At 26.8% G+C, this 10537-nt stretch overlaps 1 protein-coding gene across 2 annotated transcripts; it reads right to left on the bottom strand.

Moving 5' to 3' along the window:
• Window positions 1-702: 702 nt before the first annotated feature.
• Window positions 703-4813, bottom strand: LOC130962147 (protein BRI1-5 ENHANCED 1-like). 2 transcript variants are annotated; one of them, XM_057888248.1, is made up of 5 exons: window positions 4624-4813; window positions 3908-4198; window positions 2241-2483; window positions 1354-1549; window positions 703-980 (listed from the first exon to the last, which is right to left on the bottom strand). In XM_057888248.1, exons 1-5 carry the CDS (start codon window positions 4769-4771, stop codon window positions 833-835), a joined length of 1026 nt encoding a protein of 341 aa, XP_057744231.1. In that variant the 5' UTR covers window positions 4772-4813; the 3' UTR covers window positions 703-832. The 2 variants fall into 2 exon arrangements, with proteins under 2 accessions (XP_057744231.1, XP_057744232.1); XM_057888249.1 differs by having other exon boundaries at window positions 843-976.
• Window positions 4814-10537: the final 5724 nt, after the last annotated feature.

The raw sequence follows: 10537 nt of genomic DNA, 5'->3' as shown, positions 1-10537 counted from the left end.
TAAGACCATTTAATAGTCCAAACATTTTAGGACTATTAAAATGGGAGCCACCTTTTCAATTCAAATAAACATTATTGTTTAAAAAATTTATAAAGTTGTTAAAAAATTAAAAAATATATTCCATCAGTGACACTGCTAAAATTAAAATTGTAAAAATAAAACAAAATCAGAACACACATGGCTAGATTAATTCTTTGACTTTTGAATTTTTCTACTAATCAATTTAATTGACAAAAATTAAAGATTCAAGTATTACTCTCAATAATAAACAAAATACTATTTTCACTCCATTATTTTTATCTATCCTTTTTCTTTTATTATATTTCTAGTCAAACTAGATAATGTCTACAAGTCTCTAAGCCTGATGTACGCATCACTTTAAAAGCAGACAAATCTATCCATGTGCATGCAACCGTTCTAGTAACATGTATGTAGCATTGCTAATAATGAATATTGTTCATATTGCATTCTTATCTCCTAAATTAAATAACACCCCTTATATTTTACGGCTTGTGCATACATTATTCCTTACCTATATAAATCTTCACTTGAATGATGATCTACATTATGATCTTTTAAATATTTCGTATTTTATTTTCATAAGTCATAGATAATTTTCAAACAAAAAGAATGTCATAAAAAAAAAACAAAACATATCACTTAATTCATATAAAAATCAAGTGATAAGTGCATTTTCTTCTTAGGATTTATTTGTGAGTGGAGTTTTAAGGTGAAAAAAAAAGAAGAAAATTGTAGTGTAATTTTTATACTATAAACATTCTATTTTCCTTCTTAGCTACTAATATAATAATGATAATGGGTACTAAATGAACTATAGAAAGCCCTTCTCTTTGCAACATTGTATAGCTCCATCATACATTTCATTTATGCCATACTTAAACTTGAAACCTGCATCCAACAGCTTTCTTGATGATAGATCACTGAACTTCAGATCACCATTTGCTGTCTCCCTTAACTTACTACAAAACAGTTAAGAAAATAGGTTATTTATTTATATTCATCAATAGGCTTTTCTTTTCTTAGTAAAATTAATAAATAAATACCAGTGCTGAATAAACATTTTAGTATACATTTTTGCAAAATAAAAATATTATTGATACACCAAATAAACAAATCCATATAAAAAATACGATTATCATTAATTAATTATATATTTAGATTTTTTATTAATAACACAAAGGAAATTAATGTATATTGGCTATTTAAAAAATTCTAATATCAAAATAGTGTATGATATAAAAAAATAAATCGCTAATTTTATGCTTAATAAAAACTTAATTAAAGAAAAAAGGGGTAAAAAAAATAAAAAGTGAAATAAAATATGGAACTTACTTGGGTAGTGAGATATGAAGGTGTGGGTATCTTTGAGAAAGTAGTTGATAAACCTGATAGAATGATACTTGGTGGGAGGAACAAATGTACCTTCCATTAGCATGAGCATATTCAAAAAGAAATATAAGTGCATTGGCAGCATCATCTATATGCACCATGTATGAGTTGGTTAGATACTCGTATTTACTATGGTCTCCTGCACACATATATATAAAAGTCTATGGATGGTGAGGAATATACGTACGGATTTATTCAAATTTAAAATTATTTTTAAAACTAAACATTTAATCAATGTAATATTAAAATACATATAAAAACAAAAGATATATAATTGTACGTATATAATTTTACTAACAATTTTTTAGTTTAATTTTGATGCACTGAGAATGTAAAACGTTTTATAAAGTTGTACAATCATATCTATTTTTTTAAAGGTATTTATTTTCATTGACGTAGTATTACCTAACTGAATACACATGTAAAATTATTTTATGACGAGAAAAAAACGTAAAATCTTTTGAAATTAAATTATTATTATGAAATGACGAATTACGAGATTTTGAGAGAATTATCATTATAAAATTAGTTAATTATTATGGCAGAGAGAAAGTGTAGTCTTTTAAAGAAAAATTCTAGGTGTTTACTCTTTTAAAATATGGATACTTATAATAAATTATTACATAGTCAACATTTAATATAAAAGAAATTCTAAAATATTAAAAAATAAAATTATTTAAAATTCAATTAAAAAATATCAAATCTAAATTTAACAAATTTTATTTTTAGCAAATGTTATATTGAATTTATTTAATAATTTAATTAAAATGGACTGTTATAATGTTAATTGTTAATATTATTGAATAATGAAGAGAAATTGAAATGCATACCTAATATGATGGCGAGTGCGATGTGTACGGATGATGGGATGTTGGGACAAATAAATGGTCCAACGACCAGAGGAAGAACCAAGCTCACAACCTCCAAACCATTGTTTTGTCCAAACTCCAATGCAGCCTTCTCAGTTAAGATCTTTGATACCAAATATGAAGAGCTTACAATATTGTTACCATTTTGGCAAACTTCAATTTCGCTCCATGTTTCTTCATCCACCGTTTCCAACGCATTCTTACCTAGGTTGCGTGACAAATACGATACATAAATACAATAATTTTATAAACGCATAAAATACGGAGTTTAGTGGCGAAACTCATAGAGGATGGAGGATTTTGTGTCGGTACAATAGAGATTAGCTTTTAATGCTATCTGAAACTAACTAAAGACTTTTAGAATAAAGTCTCATGCTGATAATGCTGATAATGTCTTTTAATTTATCTTTATTAAAGAGATGGATGGAGTGCTACATTAAGAATAGAAAAGGAATAATATATATATATCCCGATTTAAATACAACTTTGAGGTATGCTAGAAGGGAAAGTATGAGGAGCCAATGAAATATTTATACAATGTGTACAATGGAGATTTATGGAGTATTAAAGATATAATTATTAGTGTTATATTTTCTCATCAGCTGAAGTTTTTGGGATGAGTGGTATCATGACATGATATTAAAGCACTAGATCCGAAATTAAACTAATTTTTTGAGAAGATGTTTATTATCCTTTGTATTCGGATGGTTATTCTAAATAGTATAGGAGATGTTCATTTCATAACTCAATAGCCATTGTACACATTGTACAAATAATCTATTGTCTCCCTAGCGAAATCCATGCTAGAATATTGTAAGATAAAGGTGGCAGCTAGAAAAATAGGAGAAGATTCGAGGGGTTATGGAGGCAGAGATTTTTTCAACGAGAGAAAAAGAAGACATAATCCAAATTCAAAGCATATTTTGTTGAGTTTAAATTTGTCATTTTTATTCTGTATTATTTTTTTATGTTGGATTCTAGTCATATTTTGGATAAATTTAGTTTCGTCCAAAATCATATTTTATAATTAAAATATATTTTAAGATAAAATTAATACCAAAATATTATATTTTTATATCTTAATTAATATTTTAATATTAAAATTTATTATTTTTATTTTAAAATAATTTATTTTAGTGTAAATATAATATCACATTTGTTAAATTTAATTTATATAATTGTATATACTAATTTTACATCAGATCAACTCAATTAGTTTTCGAGTCAATTTAAGACGAATGAATTAAATTCTTTAAAATAGATCCAATAAAATATTAATAAAGTAAGGAATATAAAAAATTTTTCTTTAACAAATATAAAATAAGGAACCTAATCTGTTCTTGAGTTAAAAAAAATTAATCAAAAATAAAAATTTATAAAGCAGTAACAGTATTTAATAGTTAACACACATATACCTATAAGCTAGCAATAAAATTTGAAGTATGGAAAAATTTTAAATGTACCTAAAATATTAATATTATATTAATTTTAATTAATATATATTATATATTTTTTATAATTAAAATCAACATTAAAACTATTAAAACATGTGTGTTTTAGATACATTTCAAATTCTTTATATAATGATAATTATGCATGTATTTGTAGTTAAGAGAGATTGTTGTTACCATTATTGTACAAGACAGTGACAGCACTGGAAGCGTAAACCACTCTTCTGACAGTCTTAGAGCGAAGGCAAGCTTTCAAGATTCCAAGTGTACCTTCCATGGCTCTCTTTGTCACCTTTTCTTCCCCCTCTTCTCCGTTCACATCCATTGGATGAGCAAGGTGGAACACCCCTACACACCCTTCAATGGCCTCGTCATAACTACCCAATTCTTCAAGGTCCCCATGGAAGATTTTCAGCCTCTTTGATGCTCCTTCTAACCTTCTCAAATAGCTCAGGTCTTTCTTCTTTTCTGTCCATAAAATTAAATCTCAACTTTTCATTTCAATTATTATAAAAGCTAATAAGATTATACACTAAGTGTTTTACAACTCACTTTCTTTTTCCTTTTTTCCTAACCAAGTTGAACTTTTAGGCAAAAAATTCTTAACAACTTTAAATTAATGCTAATTTTTTTGGATTAAAAAAATACAACTATATATTAGCAAGAATGCAATTTTATTTTTTGTATAATTTATTATTAAACAGAATAATTTATTAACCAACAACAAACTTTTAAATAGAATTCAAATTCACGACGTCTAAAAAAGAAAAAAAAATACTAAACCCAAGCAGTGGACTCTTAATTATTAGAGGTGAAGTTTGTTAAATTAAAACTAAATTTATAATAACTAATTAAGAAAAGAAGATTATGGTTATTTATATACACATACATACCCGTTGTTATTCCTTCATCATCAGGACTACTATGGCATCTAACGGTGGCTCGAACACAGTAACCACGTTGAAGAAGATTCTTAATTAGCCATGATGCTACAAACCCTGTCCCACCTGTTACACAAACGGTTCCTTTTCCCTCTTCCATTATTTCTCTCTTCGATCTGCTTCCTCTTCTCTTTCCCTCTGATCTCTACTTTAATTTCTTCTCAGTGGCTGGTAAACTATATATATATATATATATTATGATGATTTAAATAAAGGGTGTCACATATTTAATATGAAACATTTAATGCCATATTCACAGGCTATTCCAGCTATTATTTTAGGTATATTGTTAATAAACATATATATATGGGTTGAATTAATGGTATTATGATGATTTATGATGCTAGCTGTACTATAATGTTACTTCTTCTGAAATTAAAGTATGTATGTATTCCCATTTTTTGAGGTGTTCTTTCATCGATCATTTAGTTTATGGATATAGGATTTGATTTTATTTATATTTTTAGTAACATATTTTAATTAACTCTCCATGTTGTCATGTTTTAAATGTGTATGTAGTTTGATTCATAGAGATGTTTATATTATGTCTAGTGCGTCCACAAATCATTCATTCCCAGATACGTTTTCTATGTTTTTATTAACAAGTTTTTGAGCTGTACGTTTGAAACTGAAATTTAGAAGAAAAAAGATACACACGTCTAATAAAATTCATCCCAAAAATGGGGGAAAAAATAGAGAATTAGAGATTATTAACTTTGGTTATAAATAAGTAGTGTTTAATCATAATTGCGTAAGTGAATTAAAGAAATAATTTTATAGCTTTGTTTTAGATAGTTTAGATTAGTTGGACGAAATTATTTTTTATTAAGTATATAAATTCCATTCATTTAATGTTACTTAATTTTGCTAAATGAAGACTAATAAATACTTATTTAAATGCAAAAGAAGTAAATACCTAAGTAGTTGTAAGCAAACTATATTTAATATGAATTTTATTATCATATACTTTAAAAATATAGGTTAAACAGATCATACAAAAATATTTTAGTATTATTTATTGTAAAAATAAATTTTTTTACGCTTTTAATGTATAAAAATAATAAATAATGTTAAAATATTTTTTTATGAGATGCGTAATCCATACTTTTAGAGTACAGGATAATAAAATTCATTTAATATTAATGCCAACTTGATTTCATGAGCTTTAAAATTGCATGACGATCTTGTTATGTAAGTTAACATTTTTTTATGATGAACATTAAAGCCTGTTTCAGATATTTTTGAACAAGAGCCGAAAAATCAGTGCCCCTCCCTAAATCAAAAGACTAGTAGCTGTCCATGTCAGGATCATGACATGGATAATGTTAAATACGAGTTTCTCTAATAAACATAAAATGACAAAAATAGCATTTGGTAGATGAGTCAACGTTTTTTAAATTAAAATATATTACTTGTTGTGCATAGAAAAATCTAAGAGTAGTTAGCATTTGTTACAACATCTTTTAGAGAAACGTAGTCTAAATTTACATTTTAATTATCATTCATGACGCAAATATACTTAATCTGGAAAAAGTGTTTTTCTTATTATTCACAAAATGATAATAACTTAAAAGAACAACAAAACAAACCAGCCTATATCTCATTAATTTTGGGTTTCAAGTGTCAACGATACTAATTGAGTAACCAAGAAAAGGTGATCCCCTGTATATCTTCTAATCTCCTCTTATAGTATTAGCTTATTATTATTCTGTTGGTCTTTAGCTCTTTGCAATCAAGATTGAAGGTTTTTTTGACAACATTATTGAAATGTTCACCAAAAAAGCAAGGTGGATAAAACAAAACCAAAAGAAAAATAAAGGATAAATTTTTATTTTGGTCTTGAGATTCACGCGATTATTCAATTTGGTTTTCGAAATTTAAAATAACTTATATTAGTCTTCTAGATTTAAGTTCAGGCACCAATATGGTCCCTCGAATCTTTTTGGTGATGATTAAGCAAATGGAGTGTTGAGATGACATCTTTTCTATCACGCTGGATGATAAGTAAGGGACGTCATTTATTCTTGGCACCCAAACAAGTCAGAAATGAAGAATAGTAGAGGTAGAAAAGAAGAAGAATACGTTATTTTGGGTCTCTATCGTTTCTTCTTCATTCATATACAAAGCGACTACATTTCTGACTTGTTTGAATGTCAATGGTAAATTACATCGTTTACTCATCCTCTAACATAATAAGAAGAATGTCATCCCAACATTCTGTTTTTCTAATCATCGTCGAAAAGAATTAAAGAATCACATTGGTGTGCAAACTTAAATCTAAAGGACCAATATAAGGAATTTTAAATTTCAAAAACCAAAATCAATAATCGTGTAATCAAAACAGAAATTTAGTCAAAAAATAAGGAAGTCAAGGAACATATCACAAACCTTGGGAATGAAAATATATAAAGCTCTATCCATTTATTTTATTATTATTAATTTTTTTGTCAAATGAAGCTCTATCCTTTATAGAGTGCGTTAGAGTTTTGTCACACCCACCATGAATATCCATCCTAATTTCTCTTAAAAAATTTTAAATACAAAAAATATATTTTATCCAAACGATATTTAAAAGTGTAAGTGTGCAATCAAATGTTATGAATTGTTTGCCAATTTTTTTGTGATAAGGATGTACATAGATGGAATCGAATTAAATTTAATCAAATTCGTGATTCAATTTACACTTAAAATCTCATATTAGATTTGATATTGGTGTTTTTAGTCTTGCAATTCGATTCATCAATCTTTTTATTAGATCATTAATTTTTTTCCCACTTTTTCATTTGAACTTTCTTCTCCAAAAAGATTATAAATTAAAACAGACCCAAAATTAAAAAAAAAAAGAAAGAAATTGAAGCAACGTTAATCACTAATCAGCTAAAGAAAAAATACACAATAGCACCAAGAATGAAGACTCAACCAAACAGCCGCAACAACACTTAAGTCAACAATAAAAACCGTGATGAAGTGAGGAGATCTAGATGCAGCGCTGACAAAATTGTGAAAGATATGAGAAGCAGAAACAGAATAGTGAGCTATTGCACTAGCCAGGGAGGAGTAATGTGGGCCAAGGCCTCTTGCTAGGGAAGAGTAGTGGTGATGAAGGACTGAGGAGCGGCGTGTAGCTTAGCAACTAGCAACGACCAACAAAATGAAGAGAAGGTGGGGCCAATGACAGAGAGAAAAAGATGGGAGACTAGGAAATAGACTTAGGGTGTACATAGTTCGGCTCGATTTCAAAATTTGGTTCGGACTCAAATATTTTAAGAGTTAATTTGGTCTGATTTTACTGAATTTAGGATTGGATAAGGGTTTTAAAAATAGACTCGATCATTATTTAAAGTCGGGTTCAGATCAAAGCAAATTTAGTTTTATCCGACTTATGTACACTCAAAAGAAACTAAAAAAGGTATATATATATATATATATATATATATATATTAAATTAATTTTAATATTATGTTATATTAATTATAAGTTTATTGTTTTATTTTTAATCGTATTTGTTGAATTAGAAAAATGATTAAAAAAGTATCAAATTATAATTTATGGACAAATTTAAGTTCAAATATATGGATATGAACTTCTCGATAATAAATTTCTTCTTTATAAATAAGTGCATCATAAATAAGTTTCTTTATAAAAAATTTTTTTATAAATTATTGTTAAAACTTTAAAGGTCTGATTTTCACCCAGTTTGAACCCATTATAATCATGGTCCGAAAATGTTTAGATTTTATCGGGTTTATGATCGAATTGGGGTCAAAAAAATAGACAAGGTATATATTTAGAATCGGATCTGAATTAAGACAAATTTAATTTCATCCGATCCATATACACCCCTAAAATAGACTACAACATTGTGTTTGGACATTTAAGTTAGAAAAAAAAATGAGAGAAAGATTAGAGACTACCATAATTACTGATTATACTATATATATATATATATATATATATATATATATATATACTTTATTTAATTTTAACTTTTGTTTTCTTAGTCGAATCAATGTCATATTCTATTGCATCGGATCTACGTGTATATATTGGCAAAATTTGATATTCAACAACAACATAGTCCTGTCCCACTAAATGAGATTGGCTACATGGATTAAACCATTGGACTCTATCATGTATCATATCTATAAAAAGATTGTTTACATATAGATTTCGTTTGACCACCTTATAAATGGTCTTCTTAGATCTTCCTCTATTTTTCTATGTCAAATTTCCATCTCATCCACCCTCTTGATTAGGTGCTTTTTCGGTTTTATTCTCACATATCCAAATCACTTGAGACGCAATTCTACCATCTTTTTTACAATAAGTGTTATTCCAATTCTCTCTTATATCTTTATTTTTTATTCTATCCAATCAGATATGAACACTCATCCATCTTAACATTTTTATCTATATCACATTTAATTTAAATTGATAAAATTTGATATTCGATTCAACTTATTTTAGATCAAATAAAAAAAATCTAATAAAATTGTGAATTGAATAATATTCATAAAATTTGAATCGAATACAGATTCTACAGATCGAATATGAATTTATTAAATTTTTAAAGAGACTTGTTTTTTATTTGAGATAGCGAATTTTTGACAAGGCCATTGTGAGACAAACTCGTCCAATATCTTCTCTTTGGTGCAAAACAAGCAAATTTTCATTGACATGTTGAATGAGATGTTATTGAAAATATATTTTAGAGAATTTGAAAAATGTATTTTAGCCTATTTTATGGTGGCTGACTTACTAACAGTGATACTAAGAATGATGCATATTATAGCCGATGACTTCATTTAGAGAAGAAGATTTCTGCAATGATTGTTTCGAGACATATAGACCTGTTAAAAGCTCCATTATTTTTATTTATTTATTTATTTATTTATTTTTCATACCAAATTGGATATCATATGAGAAAGCAAAATCAATTTTGGTGATTAAGCAATTTGACTTGGATTAGAAGAAATATAAAATTTTAAAGAAGATCAATTTTATTGTGATGAATTAGAAATTAATTTTGATTTGTCTATTAGTTAAAAATAATGATGCAAATCGATAAACATAAATATTACTAAAAATTGTATTAATTGCATAGTTTGACTATATTCAAATATAAAAAATTAATTAGTTGGTCAAATATTTTCACTTGAGATTATCAACTTACAACTCATACATATGTAAGTTGATAAACAAGTCATATTTGCAATGCGATTTCATTATCTATGAATTAGTATAAATAGGTAGCTTGGCTATATTAATTTAGTATGATGGAAATAACAATATAGCAAGTGTTAAAAAGAAAATTGTAAGATTTTTTAGTGTTATATCTCTACATTTGATTTAATATTTAGAGTGTGATCGATATTTGATTTTGAGAGGAGTATTACAAATTACCATTTTATATCTCTGTGTCAAGGATTTGATTTGGGTAAAATAGTTACGTGTTTAGGATCTCTTTAAAAGAGGTTTGGTTAAGGTGAAATAGCATCACTAATTACTATTTTGTATCTCCTTAGAGATTTAGTTAAAGTAGGATGATTATCCAATTTTATAACTTTGTTATATTATATTTCTTTAATAAAATATTTGGTGTTCCTTTTGTGTCAATTGTATAAATCTCGCATATTTCTAGGCCAATTATTCAAAAATGTCGTCCATGATGCTCGAGATTCAATAGTTCGATGACCCTATCAATTATGGAATGTAAAAAATTTGTACGACAACAATACTTACACAGCACGATGTTAGAACAACATTTTATGGCGAAAAAAGAAAAAAGACGATTCAAATGTTTCAGTAAATATTCTTAAAGACAGAGATGTTTTTTAGATATTAACCAAATTGGATGATTATTCGT

The sequence above is a fragment of the Arachis stenosperma genome, chromosome 2 (assembly GCF_014773155.1).
Source record: "Arachis stenosperma cultivar V10309 chromosome 2, arast.V10309.gnm1.PFL2, whole genome shotgun sequence".
In the NCBI taxonomy this organism is placed as follows: domain Eukaryota; kingdom Viridiplantae; phylum Streptophyta; class Magnoliopsida; order Fabales; family Fabaceae; genus Arachis; species Arachis stenosperma.
This window is presented reverse-complemented; position numbering and strand designations above follow the sequence as displayed.

Bases quoted from the DNA above. Each gene is read 5' to 3' on its own strand.
- LOC130962147 (XM_057888248.1), bottom strand. From the start codon at position 4,771: ATGGAAGAGGGAAAAGGAACCGTTTGTGTAACAGGTGGGACAGGGTTT. The intron at 2,484-3,907 runs GTAACAACAATC...CACGCAACCTAG, and splicing joins CACTGTCTTGTACAATAATG to GTAAGAATGCGTTGGAAACG. The intron at 1,550-2,240 runs GTATGCATTTCA...ATATGTGTGCAG, and splicing joins CGCACTCGCCATCATATTAG to GAGACCATAGTAAATACGAG.